Here is a 27,019-nt window from a genome sequence, read left to right as displayed (position 1 = left end):
GAGAGGAGTGTGAGGCGGTATTGGAGAGGAGTGTGAGGCGGTATTGGAGAGGAGTGTGAGGCGGTATTGGAGAGGAGTGTGAGGCGGTATTGGAGAGGAGTGTGAGGCGGTATTGGAGAGGAGTGTGAGGCGGTATTGGAGAGGAGTGTGAGGCGGTATTGGAGAGGAGTGTGAGGAGGAGTGGCATTGGAGAGGCGTGAGGGTGGAGAGCAGTGAGGGGTCACATATTATGTGAAATAAATAAATTGTGTTCATTACACCATTTTAACCATTTTGTAAAATTTAATGTGCAGCATCTAAATCAAGATGTCCAAATGTCACATACGTCCATACCCGTGGGATTCCCACGGGTGACCCCACTAGTATATATATATTTACACACATATATACAGTGGTACCTCGGCTTACGAGTTTAATCCGTTCCGTGACGGAGCTCGTAAGCCAAATCGCTCGTAAGTCAAAGCAAATTTTCCCATTCAAATGCATTGAAATGCTATTAATCCGTTCCAGCCTCAAAAAAAAAAAACACCAATTTTTTTTGTTAGGTGCTTTTAAATAACAAAAATGTACTTTATAAATAACAAATAATGTATAAACAAGCACGACCTCGTATATACTGTACATAATACAAGAGAATGTAAAGAAATAAACTGGTTTTATTAAGCAGAGGAGAAGAGCATGCCAGGTGAGGTGTGCGTGTTGTCGACTTGGCGAGGCAGTACGATCGTACTCCTTCTACGATATGTACGATTTTGAAGCAGAAGGAGTCCATAAAGGCTATAACGCCAGCCAAGGGCGTTACGATTATTTCAAAGCTCCGGACCTCTATCCATGAAGATATGGAGAAGTTGTTGTTTGTGTGGTTGAAGGAGAAGCAGCTCGCAGGAGATACCGTGACCGAGAGCATCATGTGTTTGAAAAGATTGAAACTCGGATATCGAGCACGGACCACGAGGTGTTTTTTCTTTTTTCTTAATCTCGGTTTCAGTGAACTTTTGCTCTGTGCTCACGTGTACTGTACCTGTACCTGTAATGGTACGTCAGAGGATGGCACCTGTTGTCATCATATTAAGTGCAAGATGTTCTGCATCGTAAGTTGGTACACCGTGGTCTTTCGGCGGTGTTTAAGCCGGCCGTCTTGGCTTCTGTCACCATTGGCATTGAGTCTTTCGATGTAGGTAGGTCGTTGTGTGCCGGTGCCTTGGCCGAATTCCTTCATTGCTGCATTGTTAGCTCACCTGGTTTTTTATACCACATCTTTGGTTATCGGACCAGCGAATGACGTCATCTCCAAAGTATGGCTTATTCTCACTTGTCTTGGACGATCTTCTACTTCTAGCCTTCCACCGTGCATTTGGTGTCCACTGTACTTACTGTACAGTGCCTGGTAAAATTGATGTAATGGGTTTTTGACCGTCAACGCCATGAACCGTCATGAACCGTCATGAACCGTCAACCGCCATGAACCGCCATGAACCGTCAACGCCATGAACCGCTAACACTCAAAAGCCCATTTATCGCGCCTTATAAAGCAAAACGCAAACCGAAAGCCATGCCTCTCAAGCGAGGCGGCTTCCGTGGTCACGTGATCCACAGGTGTAGCTCATTATACCCGCACGCGCGACACGCTTTGGCGGTCACGTGACCAGCCACTCTGGAGGCGGGGATCCCCGCCGATGACGTCACCGGCTGGAGCAAGGAGATTCCTCGCTCATGTATTTCGACGATTGCGTGTTTTATATCCAAGCAGAGATGCTTTCACGGCAAGATAACCACGTGACCGGAACTGGAAGCCACAACCGGAAAATTCAAAAAAAAAATTTTTTTGAGCTCGTACATCGGATCTCGGCTCGTATCCCAAAGCAACAAACCGCCCGAGCGACGGCTCATATCCCGAAAAACTCGTACGTTGGGGCACTCGTAAGCCGAGGTACCACTGTATATAAAAAAACACCTTTAGAGGCCATTTTTCCCCGCAAAGCGGGGGTTGGCCTTTTTCGGGCACCGTGGTTGTTGTTGTTTTTTGTTGGTCCCCTTTTTGAAGCAATGTTTTACGGCCGGATGCCCTTCTTGCCGTCAACCCTGTTTGTCGCCTTTTACGACGAACAGGGAATTACCAGTGAACTGGTACTCAATTAGCCGACCTCGGAAGGATGACAGGCTGAGTCAACCCCCCTGGCGTTAATTCAGCGATCGACCGGGATTCAAACCCAGGATCCTAGGATCCTAAGCTGGCACCCTAGCCGCTAAGCCAACACCAGGCTATTTATATATACCAGGTTTCTTATTGACGGGACGGGACGTCAATAAGAAACCCCACACCAAGGATCCGGATTAATCAATAATATATTCCCAATCAATCAACAATATATATATTGTTGCGGATATGAGGATTGCATTTTTTTGATTGTGTTGTATTATATTGGAAATGGTGATGAACATTGTTGAATATGGCCCCTCCTGCCTCCAGAGTTGTGTAAAGGTAAAAAGGGCGTCGCGGTAGTTATTCCATGAAACACCACTTTGAAGGACCCGATAAAACCCTTGTTCAGTAGCTTATATCTTATTATGTGTTTTAGGGTAAGGCCTTGTCTTCCATTAAAATAATACTCCATTGCACTGCATCAATTAAGAATAGCTCCCGTTCAATAATTCCATTTCCCAGCCAAACTCTCCATCTGTGGGTAAAGCAGTTCACAAGCGTGGGGTGCACGCCCTCTCATTTCGCTGCTATAGTGAATATGTGCTCCGTGCTCTGTTTGAACAGGAGGGGCGGGGTCGCCAGGGAGAGGCAAGCCCAGGGCGCGCCACGAAGGGCGGGGCTGTTCAGCCCCATGCCCAAATAAGGAAACAAGCCCGTGGCTCGCCACGAGGGGCGTGCCGTCGGCGCCATGCCCAAATAAGGAGACAAGCCCGTGGGATTACCATACAAGGTCACGAAACAGAGCACGGGGGGGGGGGGGGGGGGGGGAGGGCGGTACCGAAACCGAAGGGGGGCATGTCAGACCGGCGCTGAAGGTATGAGAGAAAGGTGCGACGATCGCTGGGACAAGCAACACGAGGGATACGGCAGACGAGTCCAGGTGCGTAAGAGGGTTGGCAGTCCACCGGGAGAGAGTTCAGAGTTGCACCGGGGTTGCGTGAGAGATACGAAAAGCCTTTGACAAAGAGCCGCTTCAACCAGCCCCGTTTCAACCAGCGAGTGACCCTGCCGGCGTGCGCTGTAAAGCCGAATACAAGGAGCTGCCGGCTCCTCGCCTCCCGCCCGGAGTGGACCTGCTCGCTGTGCCCTGTGATCCCACCTGCTCATCCCTCCAAACGATTCCTACCCTTCCATCCATTTGCGTACGTGAGTTTGTTTTGTTCGTGCTGTCCTGGGTAGTAAACTAAGTCTGTATAAGCTAGTAATTTTCACTGTGTCACCTGCGTTTTCATGTCACCTGTAAATAATCGTGACTGCTCTTTTTGCTTATGTGTGTGTAAATAATAAACCCTGTTACTCTTCTGTACGTCTTCTTCTTCCTCTTTGCATTCGTCGTCTTAGTCTTTTCCACATTGAATATCTGTGGCGCGATATGGCCAACGTTTGGGTGAATCAGGTTTAGTCGGGGAACAACTGTTCGGCCGCGGAGCCTCCGCTCGGCAAACATACCATCCTTAACCGCGGACCGTAACAATATATATATATATGTGTATATATATATATATATATAATTATATATATATATATATATATATATATATATATATATATATTAGGGTGGTCCTCAAATGTAAACATTAACTTTTCTAAAGTGCTTTTCCATTTTTTTATTACACCTGTAGAGAAAACAAATTGGGTAAAATTTCATTTCATTTTGAAAACTTTTACCACTGTCACATGGCCCCTGCTAATCTGCTAATCAGCACTATACAGAAATTATTTCGGTTTGTTTCAGTTATGATGGCAAGTGCAAGTACTTCAAGAAGAGCAACCAGAAAAAAGAACCATGTGTGGCTGATAGGCTGCCATATTGAAAAACTACCAGAAACTCGGCTCCCATCTTGGCAAGAGATTCTGCAGCGATACTTTAAGCTGCTGTGATGAGAAATTGGACATAAGCTGAGATGGACATAAGCTGAGATGCTGAGAAATTGGACATAAGCAGTGCCGCAACAACTGTTGTTCGTGAGACATTATGCATCTGGGAGAAAGCACGGATCCCCACTGCAGATGAGCGGAATATCATTGCAAAACTAGAGAGAAAAGTAGAACAATACAGATCCATCCTGAAAGGAAAGAGCCGGCGATCTGTCCCTCAGATAAAGAAAGAAGAGCAGTTTCAAACCGGTCTACGTGACTTATTTGACATTGCTCATGTTGATGTCCTTGATCTGATCAAAATACCAGAGGACCGTGAATTCCTTAAGGCACAATGGGAGCCAGGTCGACGGGGCTTTATGGTTGGTGTTGACAAGGTGCTAGCAGGAAAAGAGGAGCGGACACATCAACGCGACAAGGTGTTGACTGAAAGAGAGCAGCATGAAAAAGAGAAGCAAGCAGCCCGAGAGGAGACTCTTGAGCTAGCATCATCAACAGACAGCAATGCTGAAGCCAGTGATCATGACGACTCTGCTGTTCTATCTGCTTCAAAGAGGCAGAGCCGAAAGCGTGCAAGTAGCATTGTTACACCGGACCTAACAGCAGCTCTCGACCGCACCAAGGTTAGCGATCGATCAGCTGTTCACATCTTGTCAGCAGCAGCCTCTGCTCTGGGACACGACCCTTCAGAGTTGGCCATCAACCGCACATCGATCAGGAAATCCAGGCGGATCCAACGGAAGACAATTGCAGGTGACATCCAGGCATCCTATGCTCCAAACACAAGTCTGGTGGTTCATTGGGATGGCAAGCTCCTTCCAGACGATGGGACTAAAAAAGTTGATCGCCTTCCTGTCATTGTCATTGACCGACAAGGAACTGGAAAGCTTCTGGGTGTGCCAAAGCTGCCAGCAGGAACTGGACTAGCAACAGTTGCTGCTGTTATGCAATGCCTCGAAGAATGGCATTTGCAAGACATGGTGGCAGGTATGAGCTTTGACACGACAGCCAGCAACACTGGTTCAGCACTTGGTTCATGCACTATTTTGCAGCAAAAGCTTGGACGATCACTATTACATTTTGCATGCCGGTATCACATTCTGGAACTAGTGGTAGAGGCAGCAATGGCAGCATTCAAACCATTTATTGGTCCATCGAAAGGACCTGAGATAGCCGTCTTCAAGCGTTTCCAGTCAAACTGGAATTCCATTGACCAAAGCAAGTTTAAGCCAATGATGCCTGATGACCTGGACTCTGTAGTTTCAGGTGTATTTTTAAGTTGCAAAGAAGATGCCATTTCATTCTGCATCCAGAAACTGGAATCGGGCCAACTACGAGATGACTACCGTGAACTTCTTGAGTTGACTATTATTCTGTTTGGTGAGCATCCTCCGAGAGGATTCAGGTTCATGCAGCCAGGAGCCATACATCGGGCAAGATGGATGGCCCGTGTGATTTATGGAATCAAGATCTACTTGTTCCGTGATCAGTTTCGACTGACCCCAAAGGAACTCACTGGCATAAAGCGTTTTACAGCATTTGTTGGAGCAGTGTATACCAAAGCTTGGTTCAGCGCTCCATCTGCCATTGGTGCTCCCGCTGGAGACCTAGCTCTCTTAAAAGCACTCATTTTCTATCCTGATTCAGTGATTGCCGAAGCCACCAGCAAAAAGCTTTCCAATCACTTGTGGTACCTCAGCGAAGAACTGGCAGGACTTGCTCTGTTTGATGATGGTGTTGAGCTTGATGTCAAGGGAATGATAGTAGCTGCTCTTAAAGAAGAATGCCAAGAGAATCCTTAACCACGGGTACATGTGGATCTTACAGCAAAAGAAGCCATCGCTGCCAAGACTGTTGCAGATTTTGTTACTTCTGCCTCACTGCGAATTTTTACTGCATTCAAAGTCAATACTGACTTCCTAGAAAAGGACCCTGGTGAGTGGGCCGATGACCCATCATTTCAGTCATCACAGCAAGGGTTGCGCGGTATTGCCACTGTCAACGACTTTGCAGAACGTGGTGTAGCATTAATACAGGACTACAATCAAGTCTTGACAAAGGATGAACAGCAGCGCCAGTACCTGTTGCAAGTTGTTGAGTGGCATCGCCATCAGTTCCCTGAAGCAAAGAAGATAAGGAGGAAATAATTTACCACAGAACTTATTAATGAGGAATCAATGGTCTGGAGGACTCTTACTCTGTGTGTTTATGATGATTGTCATACATTCCTACTGATTTGGGATTACATCTGAGTGTTAGTTTATTAAAAAACAATTTTGTGTATCGATACTGAAACATTGTAATTTTCAACCCATGTGTGACAGTAGCAAATAAAGTCGTATAGAAACCATCTTTGGCACATTTCATTTTTTCACAATAAGGAACAATTTTAGCAACAAGCACCTGAAAAAAGTCCAATTTTATTTTTTGGTGTACATTTGAGGACCACCCTAATATATATATATATATATATATATAAATATATATATATATATATATATATATATATATATATATATATATATATATATACTGTATATATATACTGTATATATATATATGTATATATATATATATATATATATATATATATATATATATTTATATATATACTAGACGACCCATGACCCGTTGGGTCAATGTTATTATATATAATTAAGGGGTTACCATGGTTACAGTGGGGGTCAAAGGTCAACCTATGGCGAAGATATATAATTTTCTCACACTTTCTAATAGAGAGGCAAAATGCCATATAAAACAAAATTTACTGGTTCTAATTGCTTTTATTTATCAATCCTCACATAGAAGAGCAGTTTTTAGTAATGAGCAGTGAGGAGAAGACCCCTCAGCCAATGATGCCACCCCGCAGCCAATGATGTGACCCCTCAGCCAATGATGCTACCCCTCAGCCAATGATGTGACCCCTCAGCCAATGATGCTACACCTCAGCCAATGATGCCACCCCTCAGCCAATGATACTACCCCTCAGCCAATGATGTGACCCCTCAGCCAATGATGCTACCCCTCAGCCAATGATGCCACCCCTCAGCCAATGATGTGACCCCTCAGCCAATGATGCTACACCTCAGCCAATGATGCCACCCCTCAGCCAATGATGCTACCCCTCAGCCAATGATGTGACCCCTCAGCCAATGATGCTACCCCTCAGCCAATGATGTTACTCCTCAGCCAATGATGCCACCCCTCAGCCAATGATGTCGCCCCTCAGCCAATGATGTCGCCCCTCAGCCAATGATGTCGCCCCTCAGCCAATGATGCCGCCCCTCAGCCAATGATGTCGCCCCTCAGCCAATGATACCACCCCTCAGCCAATGATGCCACCCCTCAGCCAATGATGCTACTCCTCAGCCAATGATGCTACCCCTCAGCCAATGATGCTACCCCTCAGCCAATGATGCTACCCCTCAGCCAATGATGCTACCCCTCAGCCAATGATGCTACCCCTCAGCCAATGATGCTACCCCTCAGCCAATGATGCTACCCCTCAGCCAATGATGCTACCCCTCAGCCAATGATGCTACACCTCAGCCAATGATGCCACCCCTCAGCCAATGATGCTACCCCTCAGCCAATGATGTGACCCCTCAGCCAATGATGCTACACCTCAGCCAATGATGCTACCCCTCAGCCAATGATGCTACCCCTCAGCCAATGATGCTACTCCTCAGCCAATGATGCTACCCCTCAGCCAATGATGCTACCCCTCAGCCAATGATGCTACTCCTCAGCCAATGATGCTACCCCTCAGCCAATGATGCTACCCCTCAGCCAATGATGCTACCCCTCAGCCAATGATGCTACCCCTCAGCCAATGATGCTACACCTCAGCCAATGATGCTACCCCTCAGCCAATGATTCTACCCCTCAGCCAATGATGCTACCCCTCAGCCAATGATGCTACCCCTCAGCCAATGATGCTACCCCTCAGCCAATGATGCTACGCCTCAGCCAATGATGCTACCCCTCAGCCAATGATGATGATGATGCTACCCCTAGACGACCCATGACCCGTTGGATCAATGTCAGTTTGAATAGATATGAGAATAGAACTAAAGTGACGCTGGACATCATCAGGGAGATTATTTGGGCCAGCAAGCCATAAGGCTCACCTCTCCAGCGTTCTAAATCACTTACCTGTGACACGTGATTTTGGCCCTTATCTCCGATCACGTTGACGGAAATCACCACAGCATATCGTCAAGATCCCTCCAAAAGGCTCGTCTTTGTCACATACATCACGCAACGTGCGATCCACAGCCTCGAAACTCTCTCCTGATCATAGGACACTCATCCCACACGATGAGTTTTGTACTTCGAAAGAGGTCTGCGATAGTGGAATTTTTATCGATGTTGCATACGCCATCTTCCCTCGGTGTCAGAGGGATTTGGAACCTTGAGTGCGCTGTTCTTCCACTAGGCATGAGGGTAGCAGCTATGCCAGATGAGGCCAGCGCAGGGGGCAACTTCTCCACTCGCTCTCACTTTAGAGAGAGTCAGGTTAATAAGAAACGTCTTCCCTGTGCCTCCAGGCGCGTCAATGAAAATCATTGATGACTGATTCGTGCGGATGTTGCTATTCGCGTCCATAGACGTGAGGTGTGATTCGTTGTCTGCGTCCGTAGCGCCGTCGGAGGGTTGATACGACATTCTTCCTGCAAATAGTATTGTGTTTGTGCTATCGTTTTGCCGATCATCAAATGACAAATAAATGACATTGTGAAAATTAAAGATTTCAAATAAACCTATTTAAAGTGTATGCGCATATAAATAATAAAAAAAAATCGAAGAAATATCTCTCGGTAATTTCCTGAAACATAATTTACTTCCGGGTAATAATGTTGAATGAAATGACGAAGATATATACTGTATGCCTGTTATTTTAGGCGGTGTATTTTCGTATATCAACGTGGCGCGATTTTTAAAATATATCTCTGCAATTTCCTGTGTGTGCGTGAATGTTCTCAATTATTTCTTTTACCGAGTCTAAAACCATCGATAAAAATGAAATCAGATGGCGACTTAGATTGAAGATAAAGGCGGGAAACAGACTCAATGGCCTTGAAGATACAAGCCTTTCAGAGTTCATTTCGTTCTATAAACGGAAACTTTCATCGGATTTTCATCCCGTTTTTTTTCAACCGAGTCTAAAACTATGTTAGCGACTGTGAAAAATGAAATGATATATCGAATTTGATTTGAAATAAAACTGAGAGAGAGAGCAAGACACCACGGGCCTACAAAACAGGCCTCAAAGCTATGCGAGTTAATAAAATGGTGGATATTACTACTCTCTCAAAGGGGTAAGCCACGCCCCCGGACCGATCGAATGTTACATACAAATACGCAAGATTTCAATTTTATAATTATATAGATATATATATATATATATATACATATATATATATATTTATATATTTATATTTATATATATATATATATATATATTTACATATTTATATATATATATTTATATATATATATTTATATATATATTTACATATTTATATATATATATATTTACATATATATATATATATTTATATACATATATATATATTCTGTTGTGGTCCTCCCGGTGACTACCTGGTCTCGGTGACCCCCGGACCGTGAGAGGAACCCCGCCAGAAAGATATATGATTTATACGCTTTCGTAACGCAATCAATATGAATTCCCGTCAATAAGAAACCCCACACCAAGGATCCGGATTAATCAATAATATATTCCCAATCAATCAACAACAATCAACAATCAATCAACAATATTACTAAGATGGCCATCTCATATATTTTCCCCCTTGCCCCACTCACGACACCCTCAATAGTCACTGTCCCTCACAATGTCTCTGGGCCCCTCCAGACCAAGGTGAAGGTCGACTTCTCCACACACGGGCGGTTGAACGGACCCCTGGCCGACGTGCTCCAAACGTGCACGTCATGGACCGGGAACAGCTGCTGCAGCGCACACCTCCTCGGCAAGCCACCGAGGTCGGAGCCCGTGATCGCGGCCTCTGGGCTGTGAACGGCTCGCAAAGCGCGCGAGGCCCAAGGTGCGACCCGTACACGCTTTCAGAGGCGTCGAGGCGAACAGTGTCGGACGCTTGGTACCTTCCAGGAACCCACGGCAACCTGACACGTAACAGGCAATCACCCCGTGCAGGTAACTCCTCTCGCCAGACGGGCTTTTCAAACTCAGCGTTCCAAAGCAGGTAAAGATCGACTCGGCTCGCGTCGGAGCTGGTCGAGGATCAAGATGGCCGCTTCTCTCTCGACCTCGTCTTTTTCTTCTTCCGGTTTGCCATCCCGTTTCCGGTCTCCTGTTATCAGGAGCGCTTCTAACCATTTAACCACAACAACCTTTAATAGAATAAACATAAATAAGAAATGACCTGAATAGTAATTCACATAAATCCGGAATCCGTAACACTCCCCCTCTTCAAGAAAGAAAGTTTGAACACCGCGAAAACTTTCTTTGCAGGCCAACTTTGATAAACAAACAAGATACCTCACACCCCAAATCATCAGTTCCCCCGGGCACAATTATCCCATCTCAAAAATAAAGCAACAACATTTCACAAAACCCCCAGAGATTCCAAAGGTAATTCACTCTGGACCAAGCGTCAACAACTTCGAGTTTCTCTTGAATGCCGGTTAAGGGGTGGTGACCAAAACCCCAAAGTTAAACAACTCGATAGCACTTTTTCGGGAGGCCAAGCTGAGTATACACTACATGGACGCCTTAAGGAATGTGGAGTTCACGGTTAGTCCGGGGAGGAAAGTTCACTACCTGGACGCCTTTAAGAACGTGGCGTTCACGGTTAGTCCGTGTAGGAACCCAGGCTCGGGGGCTCCGCCGTATATAGTGCTTCAACTTCTCCGGACTCCTAACAGTTACGGTGGGACCACTTGTCCCAGTAGTCACCTGACTGGCGGCTCCGTCTCGGCCAGTGCTCTGACAATCATTCTTTCGGGAGATGCCGTAACTCTGGGAGCCTCCATAGTAATATCGGCTGCTGCCAACACCCAAACTACCGCCAAGTTGTCCTCTTCTGTAGACCTCTCGACGCCTACGAAATGCCTTCCCTACTGTTATGGTCCGACCCTCCAAATCCTTACCATTCCAATTCTTCTCTGCCTCTCTGGCGTCTTTTGTGCTTGCAAACGTGACAAAGCCGAACCCTCTTGACCGTTGCGTTTCCCTGTCTTTTACCAACCGCACTTTCACCAGCGGCCCATATCTGTTGAAGACAGAGGTCAGAACTGCTTCCTTTGTTTTGAAGTTCAGTCCCCCGACAAATAACTTGGTACTTTTGTCGCCATCCCGAGCTGGTGTGGTGTTATTTTCCCTGCTGGGCTCTTTACCAACCCCCGGGTTACCATAAACTTGACCCCCGGCCAAATCATTCCCGATAACCACAGATACTCCCTCTACAGGAAGCGTGGCTTGTAAACCGACGGTGACCGGTCCTGACACCAAATCGGATTCCAAATGGATGACATGAAGTGGGGCACTAACACAGCCACCGATCCCTTGCAACCGAACACTATCACCAGTTGCTGTACTCTTTGACAATGGCAAAATGCCTTCAAGCATTAAGGATTGATGGGCTCCTGTGTCCCTCAATACCCTAACAGGTCTTGGGTTCGTCAAGTCTCCCTCTAGTGAGACAAACCCCTCATAAATAAATGGTTGGTAACTCTTCTGTGGGCGATTTCTTACGTTTGCCATCGCATTCGGAGTTGTACTAGTCGGACTCCGCTCTGGGTTGTCCCTTTTCATGAGGTAACAACTGGACATCAAGTGTCCAGGTTTTTTGCAAAAGGCGCAAGTAGGCCCGGAGGAAAAACTCGTGGTCTGCCTCGGGCCCCCCGGGAAATAAGTTTGTCTTGGGCCCATAGCCCCCTGATTTCGAACAGTTGGGGTATCAGTGTTGTCCCCATAATCCTCTCGAGGCCGCCGCCATGTATTGTCGTTCTCTGCACCGGGTGTTCCATAACTCCCCTGCTGAAGTCTAGGTGAGGAGTTAGGTTTGTGGACCCCTATCCGGTGTGTTAAGGCATAATCATCTGCCATGGTGGCTGCGTCCCACAACTTTGGTACTTTCTTTTCCTGCAGGTACACTTTGATGTCCTCGTGGACACACTGTTGAAATTCCTCCACCAGGATCAAGTCACGCAATGCTTCGAAGTCTTTCCCGACTCCTTTTGACTCACACCACCGATCAAACATGTTTTCTTTCACTCTGGCAAACTCCACATGGGTCTCACTCTCCCTCTTCCTGGCATTCCTGAATTTTTGCCGGTAAGCTTCAGGAACCAACTCATAGGCTTTGAGAATGTGCTTCTTCAATACCTCATAATCTGCACATTGGTCCATTGGTAGCGCCGAATAAATATCTTGAGCTTTACCCACCAGCACACTTTGCACGAGTATGGTCCAGGCCTCCTCCGGCCAGTTTAACTGTCGAGCCACTTTCTCAAAGTGTGGAAAAAATTTAGCGACTTCCTTTTCACTGAAGGGTGGAACTAGCCTCACATGTCTGCCCACATCCCAGGTGTTCTGGCTAGGTGTCGGCCCAGTCAGCAAGGGTGGTACCTCTCCCCGTTCTCTCATTAACTCCAGCTCCTTGAATTTAATTTCTTGCTGAAGCGCCATGTCACGTTCCTTCAATTCCCTTTCGGCTTTTCTCTCCTCTGCTTCGAGTTCCCTTGCAGCTCTCCTCTCCTCTGCTTTTCTCCCTTCTAACCTTTCCTGGAGTTCTCGTTCCACTCTCCTTTCCTCTGCTTGTTTCTCTTCTCTCCTCTCTTCTGCTTTCCTTTCCTCTTCTGATCTTTCCTTTTCTGCTTTCCTTTCCTCTGTTTTCATCCTTTCTAACCTTTCCTGGAGTTCTCATTCCACTCTCCTTTCTTCTGCTTGTTTCTCTTCTCTCCTCTCTTCTGCTTTCCTTTCCTCTTCTGATCTTTCCTTTTCTGCTTTCCTTTCTTCTTCTGCTTTCCTTTCTTCTTCTGCTCTTTCCTTTTCTGCTTTCCTTTCTTCTTCTGCTCTTTCCTTTTCTGCTTTTTTTTTTTGTTTTTTTGTTTTTTTTTGTATACAAGATCGAGGCTCGTGAAAGAGCGAACATTAATCACACAGAAAGACAAACAGACACAAAACAAATAACATCGGCAGCGGTAGACAAGATGGGGAGAGAGGGGGAAGGACACAAACACAACATTTGAGAGCAGGGACCGAGAGACATGGAGACATCGAGAGAACTGTGGGAGGGAGAGGGCTTTGGGCGGGAGGCATGGGAAGGGGGGGGGGGGGCGGTGGGAGAGGTATAAAACATATGGACACTGCCAAGACTTCCAGGAAAGAAGTTGGAATTTCAAACAAGGTGGATCTGGGGTGAATTAGTGGGGGTAGAAAAGATCAAGGTTTTGGATGGGGGAAGATAAGAGATGGTGGTGAACAGCTGTTTCGAAGACCTGGAGGGAGGAGTGTGATTGAAGTGAGTGTGGGAGTTTGTTCCAGAGGCGGGAGAAAAGAGGAATGAAAGAGTGAAGGTGAGCAGAGAGCCGAGATTTCGGCAGTTTAACCATCAGAGGGTGGCTGGCAGATCTTGTGCGACCTGTAGGAATATTTGGGGGACAGAGCACAGAGAGAGCTGGGGGAGCAAGGCCGGAGAGGAGTCGGTAGAAGACAGAAACACCACCTACCTGCCTGCGGTGAGTGAGTGAAAGGCCCTCAGAGATAGCTTCATCGCGGGAGATTCCAATGATTCTGAAAGCTTTGGATTCAACAGCGTGAAGCCGAGCCAGGTGTGAGGCAGGAGCACCAGCCCATAGCGGAGAACAGTATTCCATTGAGCTGCGGATGAAAGCCTTGTATGTGGTGAGGAGCTCAGGTGTGCCTAGGAAGGACTTCGCACGACGGAGGATGCCCAGTCGGCGACTGGCTTTGGAGGCCAGCTTGGAAATGTGGTTTTCCCAGGAAAGATCATGGCAGATGGTGAGACCCAAAAGCTTGAGCGACAGAACTTCTTGGAGAGGATTGTTGAGAAAGTAGATGGGAGGGTTGTCCAGTCGATCTTTTCGGAGAGACATAGTAAGAGTGTGAGATTTGTCAGGATTGAAAGACATGTTCCACATGTTTGACCAGTCTGTGATTTTGTCCAGGTCTTCAGAGAGTGAGGAGGCTGCAGACTGCCGATCTGAGGGAAGAGGAATGGAGCGGCAGAGAGTGGAGTCATCAGCAAAGAGATACAGAGGATTTTCCAGAGAGTCGGAGAGATCATTGATAAAGACCAGAAAAAGCACAGGGCCCAGCACACTGCCTTGGGGAACTCCAGCCTGAACGGGAAGGGGAGATGAGAGAAATCCATTCAGGGCCACACGTTGACTACGACCAGAGAGGAAGTCCGCAAGCCATGCATGGAGATTTCCATGGATACCATAGGAGGAGAGTTTGGTGAGCAGAGCTGGGTGCCAGACCGTATCGAAGGCACGTGATATGTCAAGGGAGACAGCTCTGATTTCCTGTTTGGCATTGAGGACCTCCATCCATTGTTGAGACAGCAGAAGCAGCATGTCCAGAGTAGAGTGACCTGGTCTGAAACCAAATTGATGATCAGAGATCAAGCCATTGGAGAAGAGGAAAGATTTCATATCCGAAGCAATGATGGATTCCATGACTTTGCTGATAATTGGGAGCAGGCTGATTGGTCTGTAGTTGCAAGGATCTGTTTTTGCACCTTTTTTGTGTAAAGCGGTAATGTTTGCTGATTTCCAGGATGCTGGCAGATGACCATGAGCAAAAGATAGGGTGAAAAGAACAGAGAGAGGGTGAGATAGAGCGGCAGAGCAGGATTTTAGGACCCGTGGGCTGATGCCATCTGGTCCAGTTGCAGAATCAGAGTCGAGGTTTGACAAAAACTCCTCCACCTTGTCAGGAGAGAAGGTCACAGAGTCCAGGAGCAGTTTGGTTCGACTGGGAAAGGTGGGAACAGAGAGAGATGGGTTTGGGACTAAGGATTTTGAGGCAAACACAGAGTTGAGGCATTCGGCTTTGTCACGAGCGATGTCAACTGTGTGGCCATTTGAGGTAAGGGAGGGGATGGAGGGGGAACAAACACCAGAAACGGATTTGACCAGACGCCACCAGGATTTGGAGGAAGGAGACAGGTTTGAGAGTTCATTCTTGAGTGAGGAGAGATAGTGCTTCCTGGCACTCCTGAGGGTAGACACACTTGTTCCGAGCTTGGTGGAAGGAACTGAGATTTCCTTCAGTTGGATTAGCCTTCCAAGAGGCAAAGGCAAGTTGTTTCAGGGCAACTGCCTCACCACAAGATTCAGTGTACCATGGACGGGAGGAAGGGTAAGACAACTGAAGGCGAGATGGGATAAATCTGTGCATGAGAGAGATCAGTTTGCTCTGGAAGAATTCCCAGGAAGAATTGATGTCAGAGGCAGTGGAGATGGGAGACCAATCCAGACGATTGATGGCTGCTTGAAGACCGTCCCAGTCGGCCTGAGTGAAATGCCAGACTCGTCGACGCTGAGGAGGCTCTCTGAGAATGGCCAGAGAGATGTCCACTTTGACAAGCACATGATCAGAAGAACCGATTGGAGCAGAAGAAGAGCAGCAGACATTAGCAGGGAAGTTAGTCATAACCAAGTCTAGAAGAGAAGATACTCCATTGGCTGAGATCCGGGTCGGGAAATTGACAGATTGTGTCAATCCCAGTGAGTCACAGAAGTCCTTTGCTGAGGTGCCATGACTGGTGAGAGAGGAACCCACACCCAACCAGGTGGCATGATGACAATTGAAGTCACCACATATGAGGAAGAGAGAGTTGGGATGAGTGGATAGAAGTTGGTCCATGTTGTCGGACAGTGAAATGTAGATGGAGTCATCACTGTTTGGGGGACGGTACAGAACACATATGAACAAAAGGTGGGAGCGGAGAGGAAGCCGTAGCCAGAGGTACTCCTGGGGGTGAGGAGGAGAGAGGGCAGTGCAAGGAGAGTGAGGAAGAGAGTTTTTGATAAAGATAGCCACTCCACCACCAGGCCGAGGCTCAGGTCTATCATACCGGAGGAGGGAGTAACCAGGAAGAGATATTAAGGAATCAGAGACATCTTGAAGGAGGAAAGTCTCTGTTAAGCAGATCAAGTCTGGATTGTCAGAAGCAACCTGTATGGAGAGATCAGTCAGGTTTGAGCGAAGGCCCCGGATGTTTGAGGTCCATACCGTTAATGAAGAGAGAGGGGGAGCATCGGGTACAGGACAGGGGAGGGGAGGAGTAGGGTAAGATGAAGGATGAGAGGGGGAGGTAGGGAGAGCAGTTGTTAGTGTGTCAGCGATTGCAGAAGAGTTCCAAGAAAGGGAAGGATGAGGAGGATGAAAGGTTTGAAGGTGAAGGGATGAGGCACAGTGAGGGGTTGTTTGAGGGGGGGGGGGCAGAGGAAAGAAGAAGGTTGGGGGGGGTGGAGGTATGAGATAGAAGGGAGACGAAGTGGGGAGGAGGCAGCTTTGAGGAGGAGGGGGGAGGAGGGAGAATTGGAGAGGAATGGTATGGGGGGAGATTTGAATGGGAGGGGTTGGGGGGGAGTTTTGAAGGGGAGAAGTGAGGGGGGAGTTTAGGAGGGGAAGGGCAAGGGGGGAGTTCAGGAGTGGAAGGGCAAGGGGGGAGTTCAGGAGTGGAGGGGCAGGGGGGGAGTTTAAGAGTGGCGGGGCAAGGGGGGAGTTTAGGAGTGTAGGTGCAAGGGGAGGGATTTGGATGGGAGGGGCAAGAGGGGAGTTTAGAAAGTGGATGATTAATGAAAGACGAACATTGAAAACAAATTGGGTTTGTTGTGATTTTCAAGTTAGCAATCCGGTTCAGAATGATGGAGGTGGGATGGAATGAATGTGAATTTAGACTATGTAGTGAGGGAGACGTATAAGATATTGAATTTCTTTTTTTTGAGGTGGAATGAGTTGGAGAGGAAATTGAGAAAAGCCTTTTAAATAGGAAGAAAAACAGCGTGTTGTAAAATACCACTGAGTAAAACACTGAAGGGGAAAGGTTATACATATTTAAATAATATTTAAACAGAACCGTGAACAATCTTATGTGCACAAAAATACCAACGGGGAGAGAGCCGAGAGGGACCACCACGAGTCACGTGAAGGGCAAACGGCTGTCCGTGCTTTCCTTTCTTCTTCTGCTCTTTCCTTTTCTGCTTTCCTTTCTTCTTCTTTGATCCGTTCCTGGCTCCGTAATTGCAACTCCAGTTTCCGGAGCTCAACGTCTTCTGGTTCTTCGGGTAGCCACTCCCAGGCTAACTCGTCCCATGTTCCTAATCCCACCATAGATTGTATCACCGCGGTCTGCAACTCTGCCTTCCTCAAATTAGTTCGGACCTCCAAGTTAAAATGTTTGGCCAATTTCAAGAGGTCCGATTTTAGTAATGCTCGGAACTGTGCCTCACTCGGGGTTACCGCAAAGTTCTGTGCCACAAACGCCATGGTGCCTATCGTTAACACCTGTTAACCTTCACCCCAGACTTTACCACAATTTCCCAAAAATTTACCAATTAATACTTAATTAATACATTTTAATTAATAAAAATATTATTTTATTATTTTATACAATTTTATATCCCGGAATTCAATTGGACGAGCCCCCAATTCTGTTACGTGGTCCTCCCGGTGACTACCTGGTCTCGGTGACCCCCGGACCGTGAGAGGAACCCCGCCAGAAAGATATATGATTTATACGCTTTCGTAACACAATCAATATGAATTCCCGTCAATAAGAAACCCCACACCAAGGATCCGGATTAATCAATAATATATTCCCAATCAATCAACAACAATCAACAATCGATCAACAATATTACTAAGATGGCCATCTCATATATTTTCCCCCTTGCCCCACTCACGACACCCTCAATAGTCACTGTCCCTCACAATGTCTCTGGGCCCCTCCAGACCAAGGTGAAGGTCGACTTCTCCGCACACGGGCGGTTGAACGGACCCCTGGCTGACGTGATCCAAACGTGCACGTCATGTACCGGGAACAGCTGCTGCAGCGCACACCTCCTCGGCAAGCCACCGAGGTCGGAGCCCATGATCGCGGCCTCTGGGCTGTGAACGGCTCGCAAAGCGCGCGAGGCCCAAGGTGCGACCCGACCCGTACACGCCCTCAGAGGCGTCGAGGCGAACAGTGCCGGACGCTTGGTTCCTTCCAGGAACCCACGGCAACCTGACACGTAACAGGCAATCACCCCGCGCAGGTAACTCCTCTCGCCAGACGGGCTTTTCAAACTCAGCGTTCCAAAGCAGGTAAAGATCGACTCAGCTCGCGTCGGAGCTGGTCGAGGATCAAGATGGCCGCTTCTCTCTCGACCTTGTCTTTTTCTTCTTCCGGTTTTCCATCCCGTTTCCGGTCTCCTGTTATCAGGAGCGCTTCTAACCATTTAACCACAACAACCTTTAATAGAATAAACATTAATAAGAAATGACATGAATAGTAATTCACATAAATCCGGAATCCGTAACAATATATATATATATATATATGTATGTATATATATATATATATGTATATATATATATATATATATATATATATATATATATACATATATATATATATATATATATATATATATATATATATATATATGTATGTGTATATATATGTATGTATATATATATATATATATATATATATATATATATATATATATATATACACATCACAAAAAGGCAGCACCACCCAAAATTCACCCTTGGAAATTGGGCAAAAGTGCTTCTTCGGCTCAAGGGGAGATTTTGAACAGATTATTTGACTTTCAATTAATGTATAATATCTGCCTTTCCAATTTGTTACAGAGAAAATTTAGCAGAATTTGCCTGTAAACTACTGACCCCACTTATTTTTACAATGCATGTATTTAAACAGAATGAGCAATCAGAGGTTGCAGACCCTCGCCAGGATGTGTTTTCAGTTGTTTTTGAGGTTTTTGTGTTAAAAAAATATGGCGGCCGAACCACGTGACCGATGACGTCACCTTTTTTCTTTTTCTCCACCAATTTATCCCTAGATGATGCTCAAAAATTTTCATCTTAATCGGATGAAGTTTTGTACTTGTGGAATTATGATGTCATAATGGAGGCACGTATGACATCATCATTAACATATGTTATTCCACATGGAGAGCTATTTACAATGAGCCATGTCTCAAGTTTTTTCTATTCAGTGCTTTCGTAGATATAGAGGTGCAAATTTTTCGGTTTTTCCAAGATGGTGCCCATACCACATGACCTATGACGTCATAGTTTTCATTTAAAAAAATTCTACAGATGGAGTGGCACCTATGGTGAAAATTTCCTGTCAATCGGACCAACGGTTGCAGAGAAAATCATATTTACTAGCCGAAACCCGTGGAACATCCACGGAAGGGAGGATGTGGTGTATGGATAGAGTGTACCATTATGGATGGCATAGGGGATTTGCTTGTCCGAGTAAGAGTTAGGAAGAAAGATGAGAATGAAGAGTGCGTATATGAACAACGTATTTATTGCAATCTACTTAAATGACAACGCTACGATATACTTTTGAAAAATGAATGGATTCGTAATAGGAATCGGCATAGCACCACTCTGGGATTGTCCACACAGTGGACGGCTTGCTGTCGCCTTCGACTGTCCAATCAGCGGACGGCTTGCTTTGCCTTCACCCAGCAGACGCCAATAAGATGGCGTCGTATGGGCAGTTAATCGGATGCTTTTGGGCCCCAACGTCGGCTAATTCAGATTTTTCGAGTATGGCTGTCCGTGATAAACAAAGAGCGCGGTTCGTAGATCGTAAATCCATTAGTGCCGTGGGCATCGGGTCACTGGGTGCGGCGTAAAAGGGATAACAAAGTCGAGTCCTTACGCTATTATTATATAGATTCTGTGCGGATAAACAGACAGACGGACTCAAATGCAATACCCTCTCCTCTGGCGAGGGTAACTAGGCATTAACTGCGTCGTCTCCTTGACGTACTATGAAGTAAACTGAATTTCTTTGAAGCGGGCACAAAGCTTGGGTCAGTCTGAGAGGTAAAGACGACTTTGAGGGATCATGTCTGTAGTTTGTTAATCTTGAAACAACTGAAAGTGGAGAGATACATTAGGGTTAGGTTGTGTAACTGTACTCTCACAATCGTTAATAGCATTCTTATCATGCCTCACAGTCCAAGTTCTTATCATGGCTCACAGTCCAAGCTTATGTGTCCCTTCATTTCCCCTTGGACCTCCTGTCATGCTGATCTGTCTGTATCGGATGCAACAGTCACAGGATGAGATTCTGGGAGATTCCCCCTTCCCCTCAATAAGCCCAGAAAGTTCGCATTCCTTTCAGTGGCTGGTTGATGTTTTTAAAAGGGCTCCATTCTCCAACTTTTTTTCCCTCTTGGCCAGCACAAAGACTGCCTTATTTGTCCCATTGAACCTTCACCCTTGCAGGCCTGTGCCGTTCATGGAAGGTGACAGGGTCGACTTTACATCTATGTATGCCCAAATCACTCTTGCTCAGAAATTCTCTGCCACATTTACCATAAAGTTACCTGCAATGTTGAGCTCAACAGCTATCAGGTGCCTCATCTCTCTCATGAGGCCCTGCATTGGTGGAACGCACAGAAATAATCATTGTTTGCTCACGTGATTCAAAGAACCAGGATGAAAACTGTTGGCATGTCCGACACCTTGGAAACTCACTACAACTTGATCCTGCTGTGATTTTTCGTGGGCAAGTCTGTATCTTTACTCAAGAAGGCAGTGGTCTTGGGTACTTCAGTCGATCCCAGATAGAGGATGCTCACTTTTCCCTTGTAGGCACCAAAGTGTGGAGAGATCATGACATAGAACAGGGAGATACCTAGTCATTTATCAGGAAATGTTGTTGAAACAAAAGATGATTACTTACTGTTTTAAGATTGCCGCACATGTCCAGCTCTGTTGAAGTCGGTCATGTTTTCTTCTCGGTAGTTGCTCTGCAGCATATTCCCTAGCCATCAGTTGGACGGTCTATCCACATATGTACTGTTAAAAAAATTTGCGATCTTGGTGTTAAATATTTTCCTTTTAGCCATTTATCCTTTAATCCTGCCACAGCCAAAAAGCTATTGTTGGTGTAGTTGTACTGTAATGGTAAAGTTTGTAGCATGACATAAAGTGGTGCAATTAACAAATTTGCATTTCATACATACACGAGCAAACGTTTTTGGGGAGGATAAAGACCTGTGCAGCAAACGTGGCCTTTTGAGCTGTTGTAGTGGTGGTGCATGGTTCCATGTTGAGAGTTTATGTAAGTGTCACAAAACTGGAGCATCCGTGCATAGCAGATTTTCGTTAACGTGATGATTTTTGAACCGCTCAAAGGATTTTGAGGAAACCTGGCACAAGTATCTATATGGACTGCGACACAAAGATGAACTGATTCAATTTTGGGTTCAACAGGTCAAAGGCCATGTGCCATTTGAAATTTCATTTGCAGATCATAACGTGAGTTCGAATCATCTGATGTTTTCTCTACCTATCTCTTTTCTTTTTTGCACTCTATCTCTCTCTCTCTCATGTGACCTTTCATCTTTCACGTGACCTTTCATTGAAATCTAACGCCAGCGGAGACATATCCATTAACGCATTCACATCACATTCTATTCATCACATTCATCACATTCTAGTTTACTTGAACAATCAAATCCACACTGGAAAGTGGGTGAGTTCCAAATCCGAGTTTATTTCAATATAAAACAAGAAAGAGCAATCAGATTGCAGACCCTCACCAGGATTTGTTGGTGTAGTGTATTTTGTGTAGTGTTTATTAGCTGCTGTTTTTGTGTGGTTTTTTGACGATGTAGATTTATGTTCAATCCAATATGGCTGCCAAACCATGTGACTAATGACGTCATCAATTTAATTCTCCTGTACAATCTCTGTGTAGGTCATACAACAAAACACAACATGCATTTTAAGGCCATTTTCTCTGCTAGAGCAGCGGGGGTTAGCCTTGCGGTCCCCATGACAATCTTATCCATTTTGCCCTATTTTCTGCATCTCTCCTTGTTAACCCCCTTTACTTGCCCGGATTTCTTCTTCCACCATCTTTAGCCAAGTCTTTCTCGGTCTTACCCGTCCTCTACTTCCTTCTGCATTCATTTCCATCACTCTTCTCAACCAGTCACTTTCATCCTTCCTCAACACGTGACCAAACCATCTCAACCTGTTCCTCTTCACAGCATCAATCACAGGCTCTATTCCCATCATCTTTCGCAATTCATAATTTGTCTTCCTCTCTCTCAACGATACTCCGCACATCCATCGAACCATTCGCATTTCCACCCTTTCCAACCTTCGTTGCTGCTCTACGTTCATTACCCATGTCTCGCTCCCATAAATCATAACATTTCTCACACATGCAGCATACACCTTTCCCTTCAGCTTCAACGACACTCCCCTCCTCATCAGCACGCCACTCAGTTCCCAAAACTTCTTCCATGCACATCTCACTCTAGCAACCGTTGCCGAGTCTGATCCACCTTCTCCATTCAGCATGTCTCCGAGGTAGCAAAATGTTTTCACACCTTCCAGCTTCATGCCGTCTCCAAGATCCAACTCAACATTTCCTCTATCTGTAGCTCCCTCTGTGCACACCTTACATTTGAATGTAGCTGCCACACTGGTTAATGACCCTCTCAGACCACTACATTTTTGATGAACCCTCTCAGCGCACATTGTACATTGAATGGAGTTCACTCCGACACCCTTCCTGCACACAGCACAGGGCCACTTCCCAGTTCTTTCCACCTCACCACATGCTTTCCACTTGCCATCACCTTCATCTTTCCGATATTCACCTTCAGACCTTTTGTCTCCATACATTCCTTCCACTTGTTCATCTTTTCCTTCAGTTCATCCATACTTTCCGCAATCAACACCAGATCATCTGCATACAACAACTCCCACGGTAAACCCTCCTTTACGTTCTGAGCCAGCACCTCTATCACAGCTACAAATAGTAGTCGACTTAGTACCGACCCCTGATGCACTCCCACCTTCACTTCAAACTCACCACTGTTCCCGTCCTTCGTCCTTACAGCTGTGCGTGCTCTTTTGTACATTGCCATCACTACTCTGATCAACCATTCCTCCACTCCTAAACTTCATCAATGCCCATGTCAATACTTTGCGTGGAACCCTATCGAATGCTTTCTCCAGATCAACAAACCCAAGAAACAACTTCCTCCTCTTCTGTACTTCTCCTGCAACTGCCTCACAATGAAAAGCGCGTCTGTCGTTCCTCTTCCTGGCATAAATCCAAACTGCATTTCGTCGATCTTCACTTTCTTCCTTATCCTCCTCTCCAACACCCTTTCCAATACCTTCATTCCATGCTCCAATAACTTTATCGCTCGGTACGAGCCACACTCCAGAGGGTCACCTTTCCCCTTGTATAGAGGGACGAGGGTACTCAGTTCCCAAGCCACTGGAATGCGGCCTTCTTTCACCACCAGGTTACAGATCTCTGTCATTCTCTTCACACCCCAACTTCCTGCTGCCTTCAACATATCTCCCACAACTCCCGTCGGCCCTCCCGCTTTTCTACTCTTCATTGTAGGTCATGCTCAAGAAATTTCAAAACCGATCGGATCAAGCGTTCTACCTGTCTAATTATGAGGTCATAATAAAGACACCAATGACATCATCTTGAATACATGTTGTTCCCCATGGGGAGTACTTGACAATGAGCCATGTTTCAATTTTTTCCATGGAGCGGTTTTGGAGATATGGAGGTGCAAAGTTTATTTTGCTTTTTAAGGTGGCGCCCATACATGTGATCTATGATGTCATAATTATTTTAAAAATTATACAGGAAGCGGCGCTCCTATAGTGAATTTTTTTACAAATCAATCGGACCAACATTTGTAGAGAAAAGCATACTCACGTTCTGTGTGGACAAACAGACAAACGGACATACATGCAATACCCTCTACTCTGGCGAGGGTAACAAGTGGTGCATGTGGCATGGTACACAACAAAGGCAAAGCACCTCTTCACTGGGTCTTATTCTACTCCACTTCCCATTTATATATCCTCAAAGAGACTATTTTGGAAATTATCTTACTCCACAAACTGCCTGCAATTTGGAGATGATTCTTTCTCCAGAAGTACCCAGAAATTTCCTGATCTTGTGTGCTCCTTCCATACATCATAAAAGACTAACTATAACATTATAACGTGTTACTCTTTTGCATGACTCGACTTTTATAATAAACATCTCACCTTAACAAACCTTACACAATCTTTTCCTTATCCAATCATAGACATGCAAGCATTAACATCACCCTAACAATTAACAATGACAGCCTGAAACAGCGAGGATCAGGTTAAGATGAGCGGCTGCCCGGAGCTAATTTATCAATGGATGGTCTGGTGCAGTCTTTATTACCTGCACACTTGTGATAGGTCAGGAGACACAGGAAAGTGTGGGACTACATAGATGTATCAGCTGCTTGTCACTGGAGCTAGGCTGGCAGGATGACCTAGAGGTATGCACACTCGCCTCTCAGCTGTCTCACCTGGATTTGAATCCCGACCAAGCTATAAAACGGTCATCCCGGTGTTTCACAGGCAGGGAGATTCATCAATGTGTGCTGTCCCATGGATGGACGTTAAACTGGGCGTCTCATCTGCTGACATTAGTTGGTGGATATTAAAGATCCCACGGTGTCTTTCAGGATGAGGAGAGCTATCGCCAGCACCCGAGCCAAATTCCAAATTCCTTCTCTAACCTGCAAAGGGCATTTCATCAATGGCACAGCCACACCCTCAGCCAATGATGCTATTCCTCAACCAATGATGCTACACCTCAACCAATGATGCTACTCCTCAACCAATGATGCTACTCCTCAACCAATGATGCTACTCCTCAACCAATGATGCTACTCCTCAACCAATGATGCTACTCCTCAACCAATGATGCTACACCTCAACCAATGATGCTACTCCTCAACCAATGATGCTACACCTCAACCAATGATGCTACACCTCAACCAATGATGCTACTCCTCAACCAATGATGCTACTCCTCAACCAATGATGCTACTCCTCAACCAATGATGCTACTCCTCAACCAATGATGCTACACCTCAACCAATGATGCTACACCTCAACCAATGATGCTACACCTCAACCAATGATGCTACTCCTCAACCAATGATGCTACTCTTCAACCAATGATGCTACACCTCAACCAATGATGCTACTCCTCAACCAATGATGCTACTCCTCAACCAATGATGCTACACCTCAACCAATGATGCTACACCTCAACCAATGATGCTACTCCTCAACCAATGATGCTACTCCTCAACCAATGATGCTACTCCTCAACCAATGATGCTACACCTCAACCAATGATGCTACACCTCAACCAATGATGCTACTCCTCAACCAATGATGCTACTCCTCAACCAATGATGCTACTCCTCAACCAATGATGCTACTCCTCAACCAATGATGCTACTCCTCAACCTTGTGCTGTATACATTAAGAAAAAGAAGACTGGAGCTGAAGTGCAGACTATGATGCACCTCTTAAAGCACAATCTACTTGAGAATAAATTAACCATGTAAGATCTTGCAAGAGTAAATGATGCAACAATAGCTTGTGCTAAAAATAGCTTCTTATGGTGTAAGGACTCAGACATGTTGGAAACTAGAAGACATAAGACTGGTGAGATAGAAAAATGAATACAGAAATGAATACAAATTGGTAAATGGTTTGACATCAAATTATATCAGGGTAATTATGTCCTGTAAACTGTTTACCATCAAAAAATAATCAACTATTACGGCACTCGGTAGAGAGCGTACCTCCGCCAGGCTGAACAGTTTACGTTTTGTATCCCACTGATAGGCCGGATCTGGACCTGAACCTAAATCGAATTGGCTTGTTCGTGTCACCTAACTCACTCATCCACCTAGTTTTGTCGTAGCTTGTCCACAACTTTTTCAAATATCATGCTATATATCGTTTTTGGCCATATCACTCAATGGTGAAGAATCACTTTTTTTAAATTCTCGGATTTGGAGTCGAATCCTCATCAAAATTGAATCGGTTCTTCGTTGTCACACACCCACCCTTTCCACCAAGTTTCATGTGAATCCGTCCATAACATTTTGAATCTGGCTGAACATTTTGTGTTTTGTATCCCAATGATAGGCCGGATCTGGATTCGGACCTGAACCAAAATCTAATGGGCTTGTTCTTGTCACCGAACCAACTCATCCACCAAGTTTTGTCATAACTTGTCCATAACATTTTGAGATATCCTGCTATATATCGCTTTTCGCCCGATCTCTCAATGGTGAAGAATCACTTAAGAAGTTAATAATTCTCCTATCCGAATCCATATTCAGATCTTCATCAAAATCGAACCCATACTTCCTTGTCACACACACACAACCTCTCGACCAAGTTTCGTCCAAATCCGTCCATAACCTTTTGAGATATCCTGCTATATGTCGGTTTTAGCCCTATCTGTTTAGTTTTAGCCCAATGGTGAAGAATCACTTTAAAAAAATTTACGAGCCGGATCCAGATCTGGATCTTCACCAAAATCTAATCATTTCGTCCTTGTCACATACAGTACATCTCTACCAAATTTCGTCCGAATCTGTCCACAACTTTTTGAGATATCTTCTTCACAAACAGACAGACAGGGGTGAAAACATAACCTCCTTTGGTGACGGAGGGAAAATTTTAATTGCTTTCAAAATACAGTACTTTGTCTAGAAATGTTTCTTCTTCATACATTTCATGCATATCACAGGCTTGTGTATAGTGGTGATGTCATCACATGAGTTTGGTGCCTTGTGTTTGCAGAACGGAATCATTGG

The 27,019-nt window shown here is 45.5% G+C and overlaps 1 protein-coding gene and 1 long non-coding RNA gene across 2 annotated transcripts in view; one reads left to right on the top strand and one right to left on the bottom strand.

Moving 5' to 3' along the window:
• The window catches only part of HYI (hydroxypyruvate isomerase (putative)), a gene marked incomplete in the record, with an annotated part of 75,473 nt that overhangs the window by 18,671 nt on the left and 29,783 nt on the right, over nt 1-27,019 (top strand). Inside the window, 1 exon segment of the mRNA XM_078777152.1 lies at nt 27,006-27,019. Coding sequence (XP_078633278.1) covers nt 27,006-27,019 — 14 coding nt within the window.
• Nucleotides 1-27,019, bottom strand: part of LOC137428519 (uncharacterized) — a 71,599-nt gene that overhangs the window by 22,898 nt on the left and 21,682 nt on the right. The window lies entirely within an intron of this gene.

The sequence above is a fragment of the Myxine glutinosa genome, chromosome 1 (genome assembly GCF_964187855.1).
Source record: "Myxine glutinosa chromosome 1, kmMyxGlut1.1, whole genome shotgun sequence".
Taxonomy (NCBI): Eukaryota; Metazoa; Chordata; class Myxini; order Myxiniformes; family Myxinidae; genus Myxine; species Myxine glutinosa.
The sequence above is the reverse complement of the archived record's forward strand: the minus strand, read 5'-3'. Positions and strand labels throughout refer to the sequence as shown.